The following is a 25,733-nucleotide window of genomic DNA, read 5'->3' on the forward strand; positions in this document are numbered from 1 at the left end:
TTATGAACTACTTGCCTTGAAACAACTATTTCACCATCAAAATCTGTCTGAAAATTAGATTTCTAAATTAACTATTTTGAATTTTTCCAAACCTAACTCATTTATGGACTAGCGCTATTGCATATAATGAGGAAATGGTTATACGAGTACCTACCAATGAATAATATTAACAGATTCCAACAATTTAACAAACGAACATTTCATTTTGCTTATCAACTTCAGTTTAAGTTTTTTTGTATTAAAAAATTGGTATTAATAATTATCTAACACTTAGTACCTACTTGATAAATTATAATACCTAAGACATTATAATGTAACATTATCGCCAATAATTCATTGTTTTCGATATGAATGTCCATGATGTACTTAAATTGATTAATGCTCTCAAAACAAGTTATACTTAATTATTTATATAATAATATTTCATATAACATTTTTCTCGCCAATTAAAACTATCTCAGTACTCTGCCAGCGGGTATAAACTGTATGCTTCACTGTTGGTAATAAATTTTATATTTTGCCGTCAATTTTTATATACAATATATCCTATAACAGAAATAGGTAGTGTATATGAAATATGAATATATTTGCCGATGGACCACTATCGGTATTGTGTTTGCGGGTAGTTGAGGTGTCTTATTAATTATTATCGGGCGAATTTGTTTTAAATATACCTATTTTAATTGGTTTCGAAATCAGAAAAAATACTCGTGCACCGGCCGTTTTCGAAAACAAACAAAATATAACTTTTTCGTTCGAGATGCCATTAAATAATTTCACTATATATCAAAATATTATTGTGTATAGCTGCTGTATATAATATAAGCTACACTCCTGCACATAACATTACATTATAGTTTTATTCCAATGTCAATGTATAAGCTAGACAAGTAAAAGTTTCACAAGTATAATAGGTGTACATTATGCTATGACGTTATATTATGTGCAAATGTGTATTTTTGTTATGCCTAATATTTATGCTAAACGTCAAGTTCTTCAGAAATATTACAAGATGTTAGTTAAAATAGTTCCACAGTATATTTTTACTATTTTTTTCCCCACAGTATGTTATTTTATACTTTTTTAAATTCACATTTGTATGATATTTTTCACGAATTTTCAGTCAATTGTTATTTTCATTAGAAAAATTTCAAATACATCACATGATTTACAACATATTTATCTGAAATTGTATACATTGTTGATAAGAATATTGTGTAGGTATGTAGAACAGTCAGTACCTTACATACAATAATATATTATTTTATAAAATACGAAAAACATATTTTAGCTTACTTAAAAGTGTACATAAATACATAATATGTATTATTTTGATTAAAATAAACTCTAAATATAATCACTTTACGGTATACTCTAACTAGTTTCTGAATTTTAGAGCGTGTGTACTTTTAAACTTTAAAAGTTTAACTGTTACAATTTTGATTATGTTGTGTAGGCTAATAAAAATATTTTTGTAGCGTATATTGTATAATATATTAATATTATATTTGGTGGTAGCAATAGAAATGTTTAAAGATAAATTTTTCAAATAAATTACAAATTCATTTAAAATATTAAATTACATTTTAATTTACCATAAATTACACAAGCAGGTTATTTAGTATAATAAATCATTATTTTTATATATATTTGAATCCAATAAATTTCTATTATTTGAGTAATTTACATGTTTAGGTTCGATTTTTAATTTTTTAAATCAATATTTTGAAATTATCGAATGTGAAAATTTCTTCTTAAAAATGGGTTAAAAAGTGATTTCTGACATTTACATAATTAATTAAGTGTATGAACTATATATCTTGTACACCTGTTGTGTAAGGCAATTTACAATAACATAATTATGATGACGATGGTAAAAGAAGATAGATCGCTTTGGAGACTGAAACCATGATACTTTATTTACTGTATATTTATCATTGACCATAGTACCGAATGAACATACTAAAATTACAATGAAGTTGGATAAGTAGTTGATCTTGTCAAATTAATTTTGGGAAAATATGTAAAAAACAAACGCGCCGACAATTTTTTTATTTTTAATACTCCAACAGTATGATTGCAAAAAGTAAAAAAAAATTAATTAGTAAATTATAAAATAAAAGCCTTTGTTGATTATATTAAATAAAATAATTAATTCTGTATTGACAAATCAAATTGAAATCTTTTCAATTAAATTAAAGCACGATATAAAGGTGATAATAATTATTTGGGCACCGTGAAATATAAATATAAATCGTAATATTGAATCTATTGTTTCATAACTATAAACAAATTTAGTTAGTTAGTAGTGAGGTATAAAATTTATTTGAATGATGACTTACTCTGTTAATATTTAAAATAATATTTAATAACTTAAATACTTGAATCTTAGCTAACAAATTGTATACTATTTGATTTTAAGCAGCACTTTCTCTCTCTCATCCCTCGCTAAGGAAGTATTGGTTTTACAATGGTGTGCAGTTTTTTGCCTCGTATTCACGGGGAACCACATTTTCTGACAGTTTATTTATTAACCCCGACATATATGTACACAAAGTTTTAATTAACATTTAATTAACTTAGTTAAAAAGTTTGAATTTAGTTTTAGCAAACTAAAAAAAATCGGTAACTTATCAAGTCTTGGTGTATATTGTTATCATACTATATTAATACGTATTAGATATTTCCAAACTTTTTTAAAATAAATTTTAGAAATTCAAATTTAAAGTTCCATCGAAATGGAAGGAAATCAATTTTGCGTTTGTACACTATTATACTTTTTCAATGGCACAGCGTTGATATATTCCATTGGTATGTAATTAATTTATTTAGTGTTTGAAAAATTCAGAATTTTTTTTTTTATTATTGCTTCAGCGCGCTAGTCTATATTTTGTTGTTCATTGTGTGGTTAAAAACAAGTTAAATCACAATTGTCCGTTTCCACTTTAATCTAAATATATTTTCCAACGAAACAAATGAAAATTAGATTTAAACCTCAGTTTTAACAATTAAACTAATATTTTAAGCCCAACGAGTGGTTATATACATCAGAAATATAATTTATTAAGACTATAATAATATAATACACGAAGACATAATTTTTATTGATTTAAACTAAAAGTTTTTAAATTAACAAAATGTTGGATAATAATTTTAGATAGTAATTGATTTTATTATTTTAATTCATATTTAAGATCAATTTAATTAATTTAATGTCAATAAAAGACAATGATACCACTATAATAAATCCGGCCAAGAGCATTACAAACTGTAATTGAATTCAATCAACAATAATTGGAACCATATTATTGGAAATCAAATTGGACCCAAAAACAAATTCTACGGGTTGATAAATCTATAGTAAAAATTAAGTTGAATGTATGAAGATTACAACTAATTTTAAACTAAAATGTAATGGTCATGATTAAAAAACGACTTCTGTAGTCTGTCCATGAGTTCATGTACTGTAGTTAATGAATTCATTGTTATTAATAAAATATTATTTATTAATGTAAAATTTAGAATTTCATAATATTAATGATAATATTATAATTAGTATGGATTAATACTTGACCTCACTGAGAGAAGTTGTGTGGGGGCCCAGGAAAATGATATACAACTGAGTCTTAATACGTGATGGTGGGAAGGGAATTTTGGATATAACCAGTAGCTGAAACACGTTTATGCAGACCGAATAAAGAAAAAATTAACTTTAGGATTTTTCTAGTACTAGAACACTTGTTGTATGGATGTCTATGTTGACTATAAAACAAAAACTTTCTATATTGAGTTATACTCGTATTAGCTATTAAAATTCATAATTGTTGGTGCTCAAGTATACGTATAACTTACCTAATCTTAAGTCGATACATTTTCAAACAAGTAATGTATGTTTACATTGTATGCACGGGAATATTAATGAATTGTGCCTAGTATAATAATACATATAATATGGTAACCTACACACGATATAATAATTGTATACGACTTAAATGCACGTGTATACGATGCTATTCGGTATAATGATAACTAGGTATTAATATTAAATCTGTACTTAAATTATTTTCGCAGGAACTACCGGTGCGGGTGAACGCCAACGGACACGTGTATGGTCAAGTAGACTTGGACGATGACTCGGACAAGAGCAACAGCAATTACCAAAGACCATATGGCGTGACACGGCGGCCATCGGTGCTCTTAAGTCCAGATTACACGGGTAAGTGCGTGAAGGGCAGCATGAGCTGTATGGCGCATTCACCCATAAAAATGCGTATTAGTGGTGTACGTATTACTGTCTGACGGTAGTCATGGTGGGCGAATATAACAGAAAATTTTTAATAAACTTCTAATTTTAAACCAATAGTTCATTATTTCTAAGGACTTAAAGTTTATTGAATACCCCTAAAGAGTTTTAATGTAGCAATGATTTTTTAAATAATGTTCCAATTTACTAAACGAATTTTTACATTAATTTTATATTTAAAAATCATCCAACAGTTTGGAAGATTTAGGTAAAAGTAAAAAAAAACGACAACTGCTACACAATTGTGAAATAATGGATCAAAAAAAAAAAAAAAAGTGAAGCATATAAATTTATTTCATTCAGTGTATATTATAATAATTATTAAGTGTATGCACAGGCTAATTTACAGGCTTTCGGGTTAAAACATTCATCGTGCGCGTAGGGTAGCTATTAGTTTAGTCTTTAAAGAAATATTATATGATAAACCTATTAAATTTGCCTATAAGGTATATATATATGTATTTTATAATGTCACCCGAGAGCAAAATAAAAACGTGTGAAACCGTTTTGGACCGTTTCCAAAAAAAATTCGAAATACACCCCGTGCCTCAAATCAGCATTTTCGTCCCCTGGGTGTGGGGTAGTTTTTTTCTCGTTTTGTGCCAGATAGATACGCTATAGTGGATATATTTATACAATATAATATATTATATAGCTGATGGTTAGGTCGTTGGCATATTCCTTTTTATGTATATTGTACATGTATACATACATACACATATTACACATGGTACCTACAACCTACATAATATTATTAAACGAGCTACGAATGTCGTCGGTAAATGGACAAAACGCACTCTCGCGACGCTGTTATAGTAATAGTTGTAGTTGTTATTGATATTGCGCGAACACCCGAACGTAGTAAAAACTGAGTAATTTATTTTTGTTTTTATTTATTATTATTTTGTATTTTTTTGCTCCACGTTTGTACTGTTTGCGTGGAAATGTGTCGTGATTAGGTGGACAAAGAGAGTGGGGGTGGGACAGGGGTAGAAAGAAATTTCATTAAAGTTGTTATGCACACATTTTTCAGTCGGGAAAATACATATATACATATTATACACACCGTTCTAGAAGCTGCTACGGTTTCTCGGGCCGGCGATAGTCACCCAGAAACGCCGTGACGGCAAAGTTACTCGGATTCTAATAAAAATTTGAACGTTTCTCAGCTATATCGTATTGAACAGCTTTATTTTGGTATTTGTTCAAACTGTATGTATACATAGTATAATACGTGACTCGTACAGTCGTACGGCGATTATCAATGTGTACACTGTACAACAACGAGTTTATGAAATATTATTGTTTTGTAGAATAAAAAACTCCAACACAAATATTCTCAATCATAATTCGTTAAAAATATATATATTATTTATAATTCTTTAATTTTGAGAAAAAAATTGACAGTAGATGAGAATGTATTTGATCGTGATGATTACGTTGCAAAATATGCATGTCGGAGATTCGGTCGTTTCCATCAGGTATTCATGAGTGACCCTCATATGGCTAATTCTGAGTATGTTTAATTAGGCATCTGTTAAAAAAATATATGAAATGTAGGTACAACTCAATATAATTTTAGTTCATTGTATACTCACTATGTACATAATAATTTTAACTTAAACTATAATTGTAAGCTAATAACCATGTAGTTGATGCTGTAACATTAAAAAAATATAAATTCTATGATTTTAAAAATGTTTACCGACAAATTTCAAACTCAACATTCCATATAGGTATATATTAGCCTTTTAGTTAATTATATTAACATGACGCACGGTCATAGGAAATAGTTTCAACTTCCGTATCAAAATTGAGATTCATCGAGATCTGTGTGTAATAAGTTATCATTTACAATTTAATACTCTCAAAAGGTATTTGTCCCAAATAATCTAAGATTTATTGAACTTGATATGTTTATTTTTGTCATCATAAGTGAATTGCTTTTAAATTAAATACATTTCAGTATTCAGACACAAGGTGTGTACATACGTCATCAGCGAGATCAAATATGGTATAGTAACTTACAAAAAAATGGAGACTTCACCTTAAAAAAAAGGTTTCCTTCAATAATATTACAATTTATCGTCATTAAAATATAAAATGTATAAAACTTAAAAGAAAAAAATATTCACTGACTAATGTTAAGTTCAAGTCATATTTTTACTAGCCCAAGGGTTTTCTTGAACTCATCTATCTTATACTTTAATATTTATTTATGAGGCCAAAATGAAAATTTAAATTTATTTAATATTGAGTTCTTCAAACTTTAGACTTTAAGGAAAAAAGACTGTCAAACATTTATGGGGGTATAAATGGCCCTATTCTTGGAATCGCTAAGTGTGCAGTGGCATTTCTCGCAAACCCCGAGGCGCGTACTTTTATGTATGCAGTACTTAGATGATAAAACGTAGGAAATAAGCGGCGATCGATATCGTTGCGTCAAATTATTTTTGCAACATACAAATAAATTAATTCATCAATAACAAATATGACCTGTTAATTTATTAATTATTTATTAATAATATTACAGTCCAGACACGGTAATATAACATTCTTTCATAACAAACGAACAACGCGGGCTTATTAGCATTGTTTAACGAGCGTACGACGAATAGTTTTACACTTTCGCATTATATAGTAAAATATTTACGAACGAAAAATGTCTTGCAGACGTTCGAGACATCGTCGCCCAGGAAGAATATGCCATACCACACGTTCGACGGTCGGCGTCCAAAACGTTAACGTTGCACAGAAGTCAGATGTCCGTACACGACGACTCATTGCCACGCCATCACCAGACGTTGGAGAAGTATTATGCCGCATCGGATATTTGCCAGGTACATATTATTATTATCATTATTATTAACTAGTCGTGAATATTATAGCCGCTGTCATTGCCATTATGAACTGTCATTTGACAAGGTGTTAATGTGTTATTGCGATTTTTCTGTGACAGTCACAATAACACCGATACGGGCGAAAATACCATTATGATAATATTATCTCACCGGGTCGTCCGCGAGAGAACGCGAAATAATAAACACAGCTAAAGTATGTATATTATACCAAACGCGTTGACAAATAGCACGTGTCCCCGGGGCCGGATTTAACGGGACGCATTAGTGCCCCGGGACCCCAAATAACGAGGCCTCTGTTTAAAATATTATATATGGATTTCCCCACCGTCCCGCCAAACACGTTGCTTCTAAAAATTATTGCTGCGTTTGCAAAACGTGTAAAAATGCCATAGGTTTAGGAATTCAAAATAATAACATTATTCGCTGTTCGCGTATTATATTTTTGTAACACCTGCACCGAAAGTATAATATTTGATGCGTTTGAAAATGACTTCTTTCCATCCAGCGGACAGTACCTACATCTTTCTGCGGCCTGTAAAATAGAAATCCAGGAATGTAGAGGGAGAAAAGTAAAAACACCCACTACGCAGAGGTCATATTGCAGTGCGAATAAAATCAAAATATGATGATAGCTGAATAGTAGATGGTAGGTGGGTTACTCCCATGCTGTTCTAAATGAAACGGATACGTGACAGAAAAAAGAATGTGTAGCTCGTGCTGAAAGGCAATTTCAGTCTTGGGCGAACTGCAGCCCTCACCTGTGGTTCTCGCAGCAAACGTCGCCGTGACTTAAATTGCTCACTTCCCTGGCATAATAAACTATAGTTATTGTCTCCACCTAGTGATGTAAAATTACCGTAATTATCTTTCGAGAGAATATTCGCTAGGCTAAAGAATATTAGGTAATTTTCTTTTTCTTCAATAATTCATCGATTGAGACCATAGAAAAGAGAATAAAACCTTACCACAGTCCGCGACTCCACATCATAAACATTATTTAAATAATTATATTATGTTTTATGTAGTATACAGTACAGTTATCGGTACTCACTATATTATTATAGATTACTAGAATAATACTTAATTCAATATATTTTCATAGTAAACCAAAAATAAACTAACCCGGTAATAATCTGCAAGAGAATATTCTGAAAAGGATATTCTCTTGTCGCATCAATATCTCAATGTGTAATAATCAAATTAAATAATATGAAGTATTTAAAAATGTGCACGAGAGTCTGTAGAGGATTACTGATTTGCTCACATGACTATGAAGAGCAAACATCAATAGATTAAAACAATTAATAAAAACTCATTTACATTATCTTACATGAATAATTTTCACTCTTAAGCAGGGAAAATTGTTATATCCACTATACTACCTATATTATATAAAATGGCCGTATGGGGGCGATTCAGCTATATTATCATACCCCATGAACAATGTACATGTCTAGCTACGCTTATGAAGGTCCTCCAATGGATTCCACTCCGAGACCATCTATCGACCCAAATCTGAACGTTAAAGCGTCGCTGCTTTAATGTGTGAGTGTGTGCGTGCGTGCGTGCAAACGCAATTTCGATGGATATCAATCGCGATTCCGGTTAAGCCGTCGTCACAAAGACAATATTTTCCTATTAACAGTCGGCGGTGAGGACCGTTGTGTTCCATCTATATATATAGATGTGTGTGGGTGGGTGGGTGTGTATTTTTCACGTCCGTTGTAGGACATTAGGATGAAGGTTTAGCCATTTTCCGGGTCGTGAGCAGTATACTACGTAGTATTATACGGTTACGATTTCTCCTGCCCCATTAGGGTCCTAACGCTATATTCGTGTCACACTCTATTATTACACAAGCGCACGCGCATGTGTACACTGACCAAAATATAGCGAGGGGACAGGGTCGGCACAAGCTAATGGCCTCGTGTAATCTAATATTGCACATGGCGCGTTGTCAATATTGTACCGGATAATTCGAATAATCGAAAATGAACGGTTAACGCAAACATTCACTGTTGCCTCTACTACCAACACTGTCAGATTTAGAATTTGACACCCCAAAACGCTTACCCTGTCGTTCTCGCTTGAATGTCATTAACCGTTCAGCATAGTAAAGAGAAAAACAGACAGACAGCCAGGCAGACAGAGAGAAATAGAATTAGGCAGACGAGTACATTAAATATAGATAAAATAATAAACATTCCCTCTATTTCTAATAGACATTTTACTGGAATACTATTACAATAAATATGTGATGTGATCATTTTCAGTAATATCATGAAATATTCAACTATAATAAAAAAATATTTTTAAGGTACAGTGAAGGTAAAATAAAAAGTAGATGCGGGATCTGACATTATTTGTGGCTTATTAATTTTGTAAAACCATAATGGTGGTAGGTCCAGTGTGACGATGATAGTGAAATTGAATTTTGGTTATTGTTGTGTTAATAATATTATTATTATTATAAGTTACTATTATACAATTAATAGGTACTGAGACCGGTGGGTATTTGTCTAAGGTACTGTAGGAAGTCGAGATTTTTGCTTTCAATTTGCAAAACTTTCGCGATTACCCGGTAAACACGGAGGCGGATGCTAATCATATTCAAAAATGAAAAAAACCATGACCAATTAGACCCGATTCTAATTGTGCGCGTGTTTTAAGAGTTTACTCGCATAATTCGTGGGGAAATTACGATTATTATGAATATAAATCGCGAGCAGCACGCGATAAGTGCACGCCGCTGCCCTCCTATTATACATTATAATATTCGTATTCGATACTCAAAGGACGTACAATGTACACACAGTATTATGACCCATTTGAGTGTCCCCGATGATACACACCTTAATTGGTCGATCTCGATCACGAATATTAATAATAATTATAATAATAATAATAATAATAATAATAATAAAAGAAAAAACGATTACAAGTGTATTTGTTATTATTACGTAATATTATATAAATAAAAATATCGTATATATTGTGTATCGTTATTCGTTTCCGACCGGATGTGTATGTTTTATTACGAGTTTGTTTCGTTCCGGTGATAACGAAGAGACGACCACCGGGACAATATTTTTCAAATAATTATACGATATAGCGATTTTTATTTATTTTTTTTTTTTTATATGTTTCTCTACAACTTCATTTTTTTTCTGCCGAACATTCGTTTGTTTCCTAAAAGGAAACTTATTTGTATTTATACAGCATTTGCGCGACTGATCGTGATTCCGCAGTAAATAATTCAAGGAAAACGATTGAATAAATCCCAGACAATTTGCTTTTATTATAGTATTTTTACTTTGAATTTGAATTTTTTCATTATTAACTGTGTTATTTATTCGATTTTTATGAAATTTTTATTTGGTATTTTAAATGTATTATTAGCTAACCAGTAACCGGTCATTAAAATTATAAATACTACAAATTGGTCAATATTTTTTCACAAATTATTCAATGACCTAAATATGTATTTATTGAAGTATTTTTTATTTTTGACTTATCAACTTCATTATTCTAAAATAATAAAAAAAACATAATATAGGTACTTAATATAACATTAAAGTTTTGATAATTATATTATTCCACAGTATCCATCTTACATAATATCGTCTTTAGAGAAATTTATTGATTTTCAAATTGAATATAGAAAATTTGATAACATTTGAATTTATTTACTATTGATAAAATGTAATGACGTTGTTTCGTTCTAATTACTTTTCAATAAAAAATACTTTTACGTATTATTAATTTTGAATTTTACCTAATAATATTTTCAAATAAGCGCATCTCAAAATAGTAAAGTTCCTCGTATGAGTTATAAACATTTATGTTTTAATGATTTTATGGGACGTGTTTTCGTTTTATATTTGATGATACATAATAGATGCTGAGAATCTATAAAATTGAAGACTATTTGCTCATTTATTTATTATCGAAAACCACTTATGAATTGATTATCGTTAATAGAATTATACATTTTTAAAGAGCTCCGATTAAAAATGAATAACATTGCGGATGAGAATATCCCGATCACATTACGCGAGAATTGAATCCGTGTTTTACGAAATGAAAACAAAAATAATAGATATATATAATAAATGTATGTTTAAACAGCTATATGCGGGAATGGTGATACGTTGTACCCGATGATAAGTTTACACAACACACAACACACGTTATACACACATTGACCGCGAGTTTGGATGAAAAGCGTTTCTAAAAGTTTATCGTTTTGTTTACTCGAATGTGTATGTGAACCATACACGTTCGTTGTAAAAAAAAAAAGTAATAACGGAACGAGATTTTTATTCTACGTTACAATTATATTTACAAACTCTAAGGGTTTTTCTGCGCACAGTGTCCAAATGAAATAAAAATAAAAAACACCTCTTAACTGTGCAAACAAAATGTTGAGGGTATACATAGCCCAAGTATTTAATGTTTAATAACGGTTGTTGGGACTTAACCGTTAAACGAATGTACGGACGTTCGTTATTATTGTAGAATGTTATTCACCGGTGAATCGACGATACTTACTATTGGGTTTACTCACATACCAAATACCAATTGAATTATTGTATACTATATAACGCATAGTCATATTCTGTTTTAAATTACACAGTTTGAACTGTTTGAACTTTAAAGTATATATTATATTTACTAGTAAATAATATTATTGAATATTTATACAATATACATTATACATAATACATATGGTATACTTCACGTTGTTCAAGGTTGTACTTTAATTTGTAACATTATTAACAAACAAAATTTACATAAACATATTAATATTAAGGTTATCTCGAAAACCATGTTTGGCCAACTGAATTTCTGGATGTCCTTGCGCTTTAGTGGGTGTATATACTCGGGTAATACAAACAGTGTTTAGTCCAGATAACAAAACAAATATCTAAATAAAATAAAGATACTGCTTAACAAAATTATCAAGTTACAGTTAGTTATAGATGAAGATGAGAGCATTAATGTTCATATATGGATAAAGAAAAATAAGATTTTAATTGGATAATATTATGATAAGCATTTTCTATTTTTTTGTTATAAATGCATACACAAATTAACAGATTTCTTAAGTGTTATTTTATTAATTCCATATTTTAATAAACAATTTAAAAACGATAGTCTTTATATGTTTGCCCTATACCCGAACATTAACAGCATCATCATGATCAGGATCAACAGTTGTATCTGTATGAATACGATTTTTTTTCAGGCTCTGTTGGCATGGTATATGTAACTGTATCAGTAAAGTAAAAGGTAAATAATTTCGGGATTAAAGAATTCCGATAGGGCAGTTGGCCATTCAATAAACTCTATAGTATTAATACACAAGAAGCGTTCGCAAACGAAATTTGAATGACGGACCGTAGGTAACTCGCGAACGTGACTGTTAAATATTCCATATTGTAATAATATATTATTTCCATGAGCGGAGTATGAAAATTGAAAAGGCGCATACGTATGAAAACGCAACTATATTTTTTGTTACTAAAATAAGGGAAAAATGGTTGAAAAAATGTGGTAAAAACTATGAGTTTCCCCTTTGGTTATCTAAAGGTATTTAAAAGGTACGTTTCATACCATGTTTTCTGCTTTCTCCGGAAGCATGAATAAAATAGTTCTAATTATTTCCTGATGTCTAAAGTTTTGATAAATTGTTATACAAACTCGAAGTAAACATAAAGCGGTCGGATTGTATCGGAGTATCATTTACTCCAGCAAATTGACTGTGTGTTACTTAAAACTTTGAGGTACTCTAATTTATTATTTTAAACAGATAATTAACATTTTATTAATTCTTTGTTTTGTTTTAAAAATAGTAAGTAAGTAATACTTATTATTGTTTGTTTTTATTCCAACAATATTGAGATCATAGTATGTGCTTATAGTTACACTATACTAGTAGGCTACTATATTATGTCAATACCTATTATAAAAAAAATATAATTATTTAATTAAAAAGCATTATTTTATTATAATAATGTCATCTACACTTTTATTATCGCTTTGATGAAGTAAAATATTTGAGATAAATACATTTAAACTTTTTTATAGTATTTAGAATATTTTTTAAATTAAATGTTAAAAAACTATATTTTTCTTATTTTTATTTGAAAATATAAATAAATAACTTTTATGTAAATACTTTCCAAAATGTTTTATAATTATTCATTAAATTGTACTTAACATTTATGTATCTCAATAACAACCGTTTATTACTTAATTAATATTTAAGTATTTCAGAGTTAAAATACCAAGGTATATCTAATTATTATTTATTTTCATTTTTTTAGTATAGAATTAAATGTATGTATAGTGCCAAGATAGTTCTAATGATACTTGAATGTTAAATGTGATATAACAATTTTAAATTAACAACTTTTTTTTATGAAATACGTTCTTACTTACTTTTACAATTAAATAAGAAAAATTAAAAAAGTATTTCAAATGTATGCAAAATTGTGAATATTACTTCAAAAGTATTTTTACAAGACTACACCGTTCCTCTTTATTTTGAACCCTACAAAAATGAATGTGAATGTAAGCAGCTCAATCTGCTGTAGAAAATGTTGGAGATTTCAGGGACAATATTGACGAGTATGATGTGTGCAATATGTATTGTGTGAATGTATTAATTATTTATTTGATATTTGTATGTTTTGTATTATATGTCTATGTGATGGTTATATACATATAATAGTGCTTGTGTACCTTTTTTTAATCTATTTAAAATGAAAACAATAGTATTTTTGGTGTATGTGTTACGATATGACTAACTCACATATAAATGTAATAGGATTAATAAGAACTTTGTAGCCCAACAATAATAGACCATTCTGACCCATCAGTACCTATTATGTAATAATTATTGTGTAATAAAATATAGTACCTAAATTGACACCTGATTTGGGTATCCAAATTATGAACAATGGAAATCTATTAACACATATACCTATTGTAGTTAATTAATATAATTTTACAAATTTATCGTTTTACTCAAACTACGTGTTTAGTTTCTAAGTGCTTATCTATCTGCAAAATAATAATATTGTGATATTAGCAGCTGGTATCCTCACGAGTCGCGATCAACCAATTAGTTCAACGATTAACAATAATAACAACGTTTTGTTATTACTCGTCGTTTGCGATAAAACAACACAATGAAAGGTTTTCAAAACAAAATGTTTTGTATATAAATATAAAATGAAACGTGAAAGCTATTTGCTATTGCTGTGGTGTATTGGAATTTCACTCACTACTGCCGATAACTAGCTTATGTATTGGAAAAACTAGCCTAAGCCCTGAACCGTATACCTGCTATATGAATAGCGATATTATTATTATGTATCGGAAAGTATTTTGGTTTTATTCACAACAAGAATTTCCTTAGGTGAATGCCCCGCCGCCACCCCGATCGCCGCCACCCACGTCATCCAGGTCGAGCAGCAGCCGGGGAGGAGGTGCCAGCAACGCGTCCACTTGTCCGCTTACCAGGTCCGACGACACGCTTTGCCAGTTACCCCCGGAAATCCCCCGGGAATACCTGGGCGTCGTCCAAACACTGACCAAGACGCATTTTGGAGAGGCAAGTAGCAATAACACATACTATATAATATGTGTGTACTGCACATATAATTTATATATTTTTTAAAATTTTTATTAGCTAAATTGTTTCAACGTTGTTTTTACAATGTTATAAATTTATAATAAATACAAATAAACATAAATAAACAGATAAATATTTTCTTTGTTAGCTGTTTGGTTGGTATTCTAAGGAAATGTTTCGTGATATTAGTAGAGATATAAAACGAAAAGTTGCAACCTATTGAATATCAGTGAAATGTTAAAAAAATCAAACAAAACAAATTCTGTTATTCGAATAGTTTATCTTAAGTAAAAGTCTAACCCACTAAAAATATAATGTACAAACATTTTCATATATCCATTATTATTATGTACATATAAATACTCATACCTACAAATTATGTCCTATTTTCTTATAATTTCTTGAAATAACTTAACATGACCAAAAAATCAATCACGACAAGCCGTAAAACCCGTAACTCTTTTGGAGCATATTGAAGGGTTGAAATACTACTTACACAATGTTCTAGGTGTAAGAATAGTATATATATCTTAATAAAATATATCGGAGAACATTATGCCGTATCTCGTCAAGGAATTGTTACAAACACCACTCATTACTTAATGTTTGTAGTCGAATCATAATGACTTGAAAACCCCCGTTTGTATTTCATAATATTTCCGTCGAGGTGTCGTAAAAGGCGCTATACATGTTTAATTTACGTTATTGATTTGTTGGCAAAAAATAGACTTATTGCACAAAGTCACAACAGTCTTACCATCGTGCCATCTACAAAGGTAATAAGACTGATAGTCGTTACAAAACGACTTCAATGGTATTAGTGACTAAGTGCCTTACTACCTACGTTGAATTATTCTTTGTTACACAATAGTTTTTGAAGAAAAACACAATAAAGTGGTACAAAAATATTCATTTTAACAGCGTCCCATTATATTATATAGAATTAAAATAATACTGTTGCAGGTAAAAATACTACAAATTATTGTTTTTTAAAACATTTTGATATATTTATTGCATAAATATAAATAAAAATAATATTAGAAAAACAGGACAAATCCATACCAAACATTTTCAAACAATATTAGTTATTTTATGGAGACTTCCAGGAATTAAAATGTTTAAAAATGCAGTTACTTTCGAGATTGTTTTTTAATTACACTTAATTACTATATTATTAATTTACCGAATTTTCAGTTTTTCGATACTAATTTCCAGTTTTAATGATACATTTTTGTATCTCTATTACACAAATATGTAGGTAATTAATCAAAACAATCAAGTGTAAAATTGATCTCTTATGTCTGAAAATAATAATATATATTCATTGTTAATATAATTATATGTTTTGATTCGTTAATAATGTGTACAAAATCGTAATGTTTCAATTATTCTTTTATACGCAGGTCCATTTATGTGAAATGAAAATGCCATCTGACGAAATGCTACAGCCAGGTACCACAGTCAATAAGACGTGCAAGTTGGTCACTGTGAAGTCGCTAAGGAAAGGCGTGTCCGAATCGACCAAGTAAAAAACCATTTTATACTCCACAGTCGACTAATTGAGCAAATCTTTTGCACTGCAGGGTGTTCACGGTTTGTCCATGAGGATAGTGGTGGGACCCATTACGCACACAAACTCCATTATATTAAAATATACACATTACTCGGTCGAAAAACCTATAAAATCTTATAGAAAAACTGTCTTTAATGCAAACACGTTCGTGTCGTTTTTTAAAAAAAAAAACACGATGTACCATAATAGTGTATGTGTGATTGTGTATATTACGTATGTGATCTCCGCATGTGATCGGAATATATATTTTCTTCAAATTTCCGCACAGTTTCAATAGGTACATCATTTGATTTCATAATAATAGTATATATTCTTATGATATATACTAAATATGTTGGTTCGTGTGCGTATTATATGTTTTTCTTTCTAATTGGTAAGGTTGCCGTGTATACATCTAGAATATTTGATTCCTTTTTTTATTGGATTTATTAATTCAAGTCGTGGATAACGAGTAATTTAATAAAAACTTTTCTCACGCACAAGTTGAAATTATTAGTTTTTACTGTATTATTCGAGTAGATATAACGTTTACCTATGCGCTATGCATGATGTTCTCATATTTTATTTCATCTATTATAGGCACGATTTTTACGACGAAGTAGAATCCCTATGGAAAATCAGAGATCCAAATATCACTAGAGTACTGGGATGCTGCCTAACCGAGGAACCATTCTGTTTAATAACCGAATTTATGCAACATGGCGATCTGAATCAGTTTCTTCAGGAACACATCGCCCTGACCGCAGCGCCGATACCACCATACGCGAAAACATTAAGGTTGTAGTATACATTTCTTATTTGATTTGTGAACAACATAAGATTATGTCTAATGAGTAATGACTAATGAGTTATATGTATTTATTTTCTAGTTATGGCTGTCTAATACACATGGCCACCCAAATAGCTTCGGGGATGAAACATTTAGAGGTCATTAATTTCGTCCATCGCGATTTGGCTGCAAGGTAAGAACGACCGTTGCACACGAATACCGTTAATAATCTCAAAAATATTTAATGGTCTACTGTCAAAAACTTATAAGACACTAGTTTCTTAGTTTATATATAAAATATTGTCTGCATATCAACAGTTTTTTCAGAAATAAACTGATTATAGTTTGAAATATATAACAGAGTTGTTTTTCGTGGAATGCAATTATTTAAAGTTTAAACATAACTATTAAACCTATAAATGGGTCTCTCTTTACAGTAGAGATAAAATAAAATAATAATACAAGTATATTATAGTAAAACAATTATCTAATTTAATAGTATTACTTAATATAGGATCTAAAAATTATTGCATTTTTGAACACACTCAAACCTTTGGTACACAGTAACACGTGACCCTGATTATAACTATAGCCATTATAAGGGTATAAAATATTATGTTCATACATATACGTAGATACTTCATAACTCATAAGTTAATTATGTTAAACATTCATAAACTAAAATATCGTTTTCCTTCGTAATTGTTATCAATGAGTCAATATGCTAGTATTGTATAGATATGAACCTGTAAATAAACAATCTAATAATTTGTTGCAATCATAAGCTTTAATAAAATATAAAACATTTTATTCAAGTAATTGATGCAGACTAACTGTTCTTCAAAGTATTCTCCTTGTTATATCTACTTGTATAACTCATATCTATGGAAAAATTGTCTTATTCAACGTTATTGTCTTTAGTACAATAAAATGTGTTCATTATATGAAAAAAAACCCCAGTAATTTAGTACATTTAATGTTGATTGATTGCACCATGGAGAGATGAGATGTAAAAATAAATAACTCTGAGAAGAAAAATAGGGTGGTGTATGGATAACGTTTCAAACATGTAGTTTTTTTGTTTTTTAATTAATTTCATACATTTTACATTTTTTTTTTTTATAAACATTTTTAAAATTCTTTAAACAGTTTTAAAACAATATTATAAGGATAAAAGTTGTAAAATTCTATTTCTTTTTTGTTTAAAATTACAAAAGAAAATTTTAAAACTCAACGATTTAGTTGGTACATTGTATATTTATGATTAAAACTATTCCAGAAAAAACATGTCATAATATTATTAGAAGTATACATTGAGCTGACTATTTTATTGATAACAATATGTCAAATTATTTTCAGAGACTGATTAGGTAAAATATATTATGCTAATAGTATATTATTTTCTAATAGTTAATTTTAATGTTTAGTCTATTATACCTATGCGTATGAATAAAAATAATGTAAAGGAACAAATAATTGTTTAACACATACAAATTACCTCTTCAAGATATTTTACAGAACTTGATTTGTCAGCTTCCACAGAGTTTATTCTCTTTCTTCCTCGGGTGAGGAAAATAAAGTGTTCCTTTATGTTGGTATTTTCTTTTTCCTGTTTTTCCATCCTTAAATACGTCATATTTAAATTATACCCATCTAGATAATATATATATATGTTGTAAGAATGAGGGGAATTGAGAATGATTCTTCCCTGCTTACCGATAACCACAACCATAATAATGTCTAAAGTCTAAATCAGATAGGTCACAGCAGACAGTTGAAAATAATTTACTTAATATAATTCACTGCTTGGATAATATTTCATTAAATATTTCACGTACCTAAACAATAACATTATTTATGCAAAACATTTTATGATAATACATTTATTAAAGTAATTGTGTATCGCATTAAATTATTATAAGATGATAGAAGTTTTAAATGTTTAACTATTGCGCGATTGCTCACGAAAATTAAAAAAAAAAGATTAATATGTTTATCATGGCATAATAACCCGTTTAAAATAACATTGCATGCATATTTTTACATTTATTTCTCGTTTGGGTGTACAGTTGTTATTGAATGTAGAAAATATATTTTCAACGTTTACACTTAAATGAAACGTTAGTACCATGACTGATGACTGGTGAGTGATTCCGGTTATTATACATGTATATTATATATCTTATTTCAATAACGAGCATTGTGAAAGTTTACTTAAAACTTTCAACTCGCCTTTGTGTTATATTATATTAAAAACAGCATCTTGTATACATGTGAAATATAGCGCGCAGTCGAATAACGACGATGTACTGTGCGTCAAATTTAATTTAAAACACGCTCTGATAATAAATTCAAAACGAAATGTTACAATAATTTTTGTGACGGTATAGTATTATCAGGGCTTGCAAATTATAGTACTAAAATTCACTTTCAAGCACTTAAAAGTACCTAAGTATGTATAAATAGTGCTAAAATTTGGACAGTAATATGCAAAATTAAATCTAAAATAATAATAAATATAAACATTTTTACTTTTTTACATACATGTTTAGTTTCAGTGTTTGTTCATTTGTATTTATTGATACAGGTTATTACAAAATTAAAATTTAATTTAATATACGAATGGCTCCGTTACGTAAATGTATAACGATTCAAATTTTAATTTTAAACATTATTGTTGAGCAAATAAGAACACTTCAACTAAATTATTTTGATTCCATTTACATATGACAATATTTTTAAAAATTACACTTACTATTAAAATTTTAAAATCATCTCTAAAAACACAAAAATATATTGTTTATGATATCAGGGATGTGTGAAACAAATTTGAATTTTACCTTATTGGAATATTTTAATATTTACCAAAAAAAAATATGCAAATGCTAAAACTTCCAAACCCGGGATATTATTGTTGTTACATTAGATGTTGTATTATCCAACCGATGTCAATAGTACTATTGGTAAATACTTTATGTGCAAGTATACTTGACCAAAACCATAATAATTGCTTAAAATATCTATACCATCATAATATATGAAGTCATATTTACTTAAGATGCGAGGAAGCTTTAAACAATTAGGCTCTAATAGTTATTAATTTATTATCAACATGATATTTTGAGGAGGAATCCTAAATACCTTAACTTTATAGTACATACGTCCAAATGTTTAGTATGAACATGCTACAAAAATACGCCTTAATATATGCACCTAAACTAGAATAATACAATTTACAAAATATATTTAAATTGTTTTCCTAGGAAAACGAATGAAATAAAAATGATACCTAGATAAAACTGACAGAACCTACAAATAAACTAATAAGTGCGATTTTTAAATTTATATGAAATATTCGAGTGAAATACACTAATATATACATATTCATATTCACATTTTTGAGCACGTACAAAATCGTTGTAGTTCAAAGCGCACAAAAATAATTGTAAACATTTGTATAATTTTTCACAAATTCCGTGGAAAATAAAAAATACTTTAAAAACAAAAAACGGTAAAAAAAACAACGAACAATTTAAACCTAGTACAATTATAGATGGATATTAAAATATAGTTTCAATCAATATGTATGGAAAAAAAATGAATTGCAAATTGACTTAGAATAAAAACTCATTGCTGATCGTTGTAGGTTAGCGATAAAAAAAATTATCTAGTGACTACTATTATAATCTGACAGTATAATATAGTATTTTATAAATAAGTACATCAAATTATGGACGTATCTGAAACTGCTGTTTTATGTATCTATCGCTTATTTACTCCACAGAAACTGTTTGGTCGGCCCCAATTATACGGTCAAAGTGTCCAATATGAGCCTGAGCAAAAGTGTATACTCAGCTGACTATTTTGACTTTGAGGGGAGGCCATCGCTACCGATCCGCTGGATGTCATGGGAGAGCATACTTTTGGTAAAAAAAACATAGATTGGTTGTAATAGTAATAATAATAATAATAATAATAATGAAACTTATTGACGTTTATACTATAAATATTATTTTTAACATCGCCACTCGTGTGTTTTCGTAAACAGAACAAATACACACCGAGGAGCGACGTTTGGTCGTTTGCCGTCACGTTGTGGGAAATACTGACGTTCGCCAGAGAACAGCCTTACGAAGAACTCAGCGACCAACACGTCATCGACAACGTCACCAGGCTGTACCAGAATGACGGAAATTTCGTGAGTTTCATTATACGTTGGGTATTATTTATTACACTTTATCATAACAAAAAAAAAACTCCGACTTTTTAAGTTGACACTTACAACATTTCTGCAATTTACAATATCTCCAATTTGTTCTATACATGATATATTGAACATCAATTTTACGTATATTTTGACACCATTATTGTTGTCCGGCTGTCTTACAAAAACAATATGAATTACGAAAATATTCTGAAAGTTGACGATCTAGCTTAATATTATGTCACAGCTCGCTATATATACTTGCGAGAAGCACATTATATGTATTATAATTTGGTTTGACAAGTTAATAGTGTTTACTGAGCTTTATATACAGCATCTCATCCTCTTCTAATATTATGTCCTCGCAAAAGTATAAATATTAAATTGCCAAGTAACATTGAATGAAAAAAAATGACATTTTTTAAAGTCAACAGCTTTATACTTTTATGGAGCCTCATATTTAAGCACTGGCGTGCTCGGGGGAAGGAGGGCGGTCAGGGATTCAACAATCCTCATGGACACTTGGCAAATATACGTATATGAACTTACTACTTACTTATAATTTTAATGTTAATTCATAATGTATATTGATGATATTAAATTAAAAAAATTGAACTCTAACCATTCAAAATTCATCTGTACCTCTGTAAACAAACCTAACCTTGGTTTCAATTAAAACTTGGCACCAAGTGACATATTTTTTTTTAGAATTTAATTTTGATTGTATGGCATTGTCTTATATATTTTTTTAAAACGGCACATAGATACTTGTAGCCATAAATTAACTAACTAAATACAGTACATACGTATTTGGAGTAACTAGGATTGTCTTTACTTTCATGTGAAGCTTATGACAAGATATTTTGTGCTTTTTCTAGAACAACCGCAAAATATCTCATACCTATCCTAATTTCCACTAGGGTTTGTGCGGAAAGAGTCGGTCTTATAATAATAATTATAATATTAGTACGCCTTTCGGGTTTCAACTTTCGATTGATCTATTACGTATCGTCCCCGTATATGAATATTAATATTATTTTGTGCGACCGAACTTCTTTTACGTGCGCCATTGTTAATTTGTTATTAGAAAACTTTTGGCCCGAGTTCACGCGAAAAGTTTGAACGAGTTTCTGCCGCACCGTTTAGACATCGTTTCGAGTGCACAGAAATAATAATAATATGCATATCGTTGCATGGTGAACTTGTAACTATACAACAATGCTAGAAATAGACACAATAATACATAATAGTTAGTGCCAATATCTTAATAAGCAACGAACGGCGCTTCGTATAGGCAATTCTGGTACATCTACGATGACTAGACAATAAATTATGTTATTAAACGCACCTAATTATTATTGTGAATTATTTTCGTCGTTTTCTTTTACATGTGTTGTAACTAATGCAATATAATATAATAACATAAATTCGTATTATTTACGTTCTTTCGTTTTTAAATCAATTTTTATTTTTTACCTAATTTGCAATGATGAAACAAAACGGAAAAAGTGTGTATTGCTCTGCTGACTGCTATACATACAGATGTCGAGAGGGCCCCTGCAGTGGATTTGTTAGTTTTGAATTTAATGATATTTTATCATTGTATACGAAAAGCGATTTTAAATGAAGACGGTCTGTCTTTTGTTAGCCTATATAACTAAGTATATTTTATTACTTTTAGGTTGACAATACATTTTTAAACGCTAATTTAAGACATTTCTAGACGTTTTTACTTTTTACCATCAACACATTTATCCTTCACAATAAACATGTAAAATCAACTTTTCACCACGAGTCGTGAAAACGTGTCTTCGAAATTCGTTAAGTTACTGAACTTCATTTTCGGAGGGGAGAAAAAGGTATATAAGGTTTCTCATTTTCATATTTTACACCGCTATAAATGCTACCCACCGATACCATACTATAACTATACTGCTGGAGCATACTATTGTACTACTGTGACGAGGAAAAAAACTTTTACCCTTCCGTCGTTTTGCACCCCGTCCCACTACTATCCAACGACAATTCTGTGCCATACTTCTTATTATTCAGTTCAGAAGTAAATATTGTATATTAACACGCCCAGTGTTCAACTCGCGATAAAATAATTTTTCATTTATCACCAACGAAAAATATAAATGTTTAAAAATAATGGGAGGACGCTCTATTTTGCTCCCTTGCCGTCTACGAATATAAAATAAATATATTATCATATACACGTGTACAATAATATATTTATAGAAAAACAACCTAACATATATTCCTATGATCTTATAGAGCTATAAGTTATTATACATTAAAAACTCGAAAGTATAATATAATATTTGTAATTTGTTTTATGGAAGAATTATTATATTAATTTTTAAAAACACATTATGTCTGTGTTCGTCAATTTTCTAACAAATTTATTAAAAATAAAAAGAAACTGAAACTGAAACCAAAATACTATTAAACATTACAAAATATAGTTGCATCGATATACTTTTATAAAATCTAAAATATTTTTAAATAGTTCGCAAACAAATATAAAAATGTATTTATTTAACTTGAAAAGCTCAATCGGTAAATATTAATACTTCAAATGAATTTTCAATTAAACGTTTGAACAAAGAGATCAAAGAAAAATAATTCTTGTTCAATATAAATTTATATTTGATACTAGAAATAAGTAGGTGCAGCTACTTGAAAACTCTATTGAATACTACCAGCTTAAACATAGTTATTATTTATTAAATGTTAATTATATACATATAACATTGGTATTAATTATAATTAGTTTGTTGACGGTATATGGAATACTATAAACAGATATTTTTATGAAAAACTCGAAATATTAGTGGAATTATTCTACAATAATACTAAATGGTTTCATAACTACTATGAAACTCGATTCTTCACATTTCTTTGATCTGTGTAATACTTTTCAAAACATTAATAAATTCGTATTATTGTTGGAAAAGAAAATCGGCTTTGCAGGAATAATACGGTTTTGTCCAATATTACATTTTTAATAATTAATAACATTGTTTATTAATTGTGTTGTTTAATTATTTTTAGATCCTATTACCTCAGCCCATCAATTGCCCGAAAGAAATTTACGATCTCATGTGCGAGTGTTGGCAGAGAGACGACAAAAGTCGTCCGAATTTCCGAGAAATACAATTATTCTTGCAGCGGAAAAATTTGGGATATAAGCCCGAATGTGACCCTTAAAATATAAGCCTAAAGAATCATAATATTGTAATATCATTAATATGTTTGTTTAAAGCTTCACTTTACCTACTATAAATATTTTATATACATGTATATTTTGAATAGCAGGCTCGTATTTCGTTCCATTTTTATGTACCCTATACCTATGTATTTTTTTACGCGTATATATATATAAATTACTGTACATGTAATATTTTGTTATAAAGTGTAAGTATCATTTTTACCGAGTTTTTGAATAATTTAAGTTTTAAGTTTGATTTTTAGCATTATCGTACGAAATATCGCTTCCAGGCATATTGACTAGGCATTATAGTGAGATTAAGAACGGTGATCGCCAGGCCTATTGTATTTTTGTGTACAGTTGGCGATCACCGTAAAATATTATGATTAACGTGTGTAACATATCTAACGGTAAAATACATTTTTCATTTGTGTTAAGTAGAATCGATCGACGGCGTAGTTGTCGTCGTAAACATTATAGCGTAGGTAGTAATTTATAGTTTTGAACCCATTATAATACACAAGTACCTATATAATAACAATATACGAATATGTGGAGTTACTCGTCACTATTTAGTATTTTGTGTAGCTTACAATGTTGTATACATTATATTATAATGTATTAATATATACAATCAAAATAGATTAACTTCCTTCGTATAAATAATTAATCGATGAACTTCGATGTTGCAATATACTTAGGTACCAATATAAAAATAGTATACCGATACACTATTCTTCGTAGTTGCCAGACACGTTATAACTAGAATTAGAAATGTTATTCTTAAATCAGCATAAAAAAGTCAATATTTCGTTTAAAATATAAGGATACAACTAATAATTATAAAAAAAATGTCAATTTTTTTTTTAGAATAAATCAAAAGACTAAAATATTATTCTGAATGATAATGTTTAGGTGCTTTTGAATTTTTTAAGTGTATAATATTTATGTACATTGTACGCTTCATAATAATATTTTGATTACTACCTATGTAAAAAAAACTTATGTAATTTTAATATGTGTATGATACTATTATGTATGTTATGCATGGGTTGGAAATATACCAACGATTATCAATATAATATAAATACATAACATTAAGGGAAAACGATATTACAATGGTATTAACGTACCTATAAGGTATATCAAATTACGATATCATATTTT

At 29.2% G+C, this 25,733-nt stretch overlaps 1 protein-coding gene across 2 annotated transcripts in view; it reads left to right on the forward strand.

Annotated features, from left to right (window-relative positions):
* The window catches only part of LOC111034654 (discoidin domain-containing receptor 2), a 246,444-nt gene extending 221,002 nt beyond the window's left edge, over positions 1-25,442 (forward strand). The window contains exons 11-19 of one of the 2 annotated variants that reach the window (XM_022315962.1): positions 4,072-4,216; positions 6,977-7,143; positions 14,591-14,785; positions 16,210-16,331; positions 16,959-17,156; positions 17,249-17,341; positions 20,933-21,074; positions 21,197-21,346; positions 24,410-25,442. In XM_022315962.1, coding sequence (XP_022171654.1) covers positions 4,072-4,216; positions 6,977-7,143; positions 14,591-14,785; positions 16,210-16,331; positions 16,959-17,156; positions 17,249-17,341; positions 20,933-21,074; positions 21,197-21,346; positions 24,410-24,565 — 1,368 coding nt within the window. In that variant the 3' untranslated portion in view covers positions 24,566-25,442. The remainder of the gene's footprint in view (positions 1-4,071; positions 4,217-6,976; positions 7,144-14,590; positions 14,786-16,209; positions 16,332-16,958; positions 17,157-17,248; positions 17,342-20,932; positions 21,075-21,196; positions 21,347-24,409) is intronic. The other variant, XM_022315961.1, reaches the window with a different exon arrangement.
* The last annotated feature ends 291 nt before the right edge of the window (positions 25,443-25,733 follow it).

Source organism: Myzus persicae, unplaced genomic scaffold (genome assembly GCF_001856785.1).
Source record: "Myzus persicae strain clone G006 unplaced genomic scaffold, MPER_G0061.0, whole genome shotgun sequence".
NCBI classification, from domain to species: Eukaryota; Metazoa; Arthropoda; class Insecta; order Hemiptera; family Aphididae; genus Myzus; species Myzus persicae.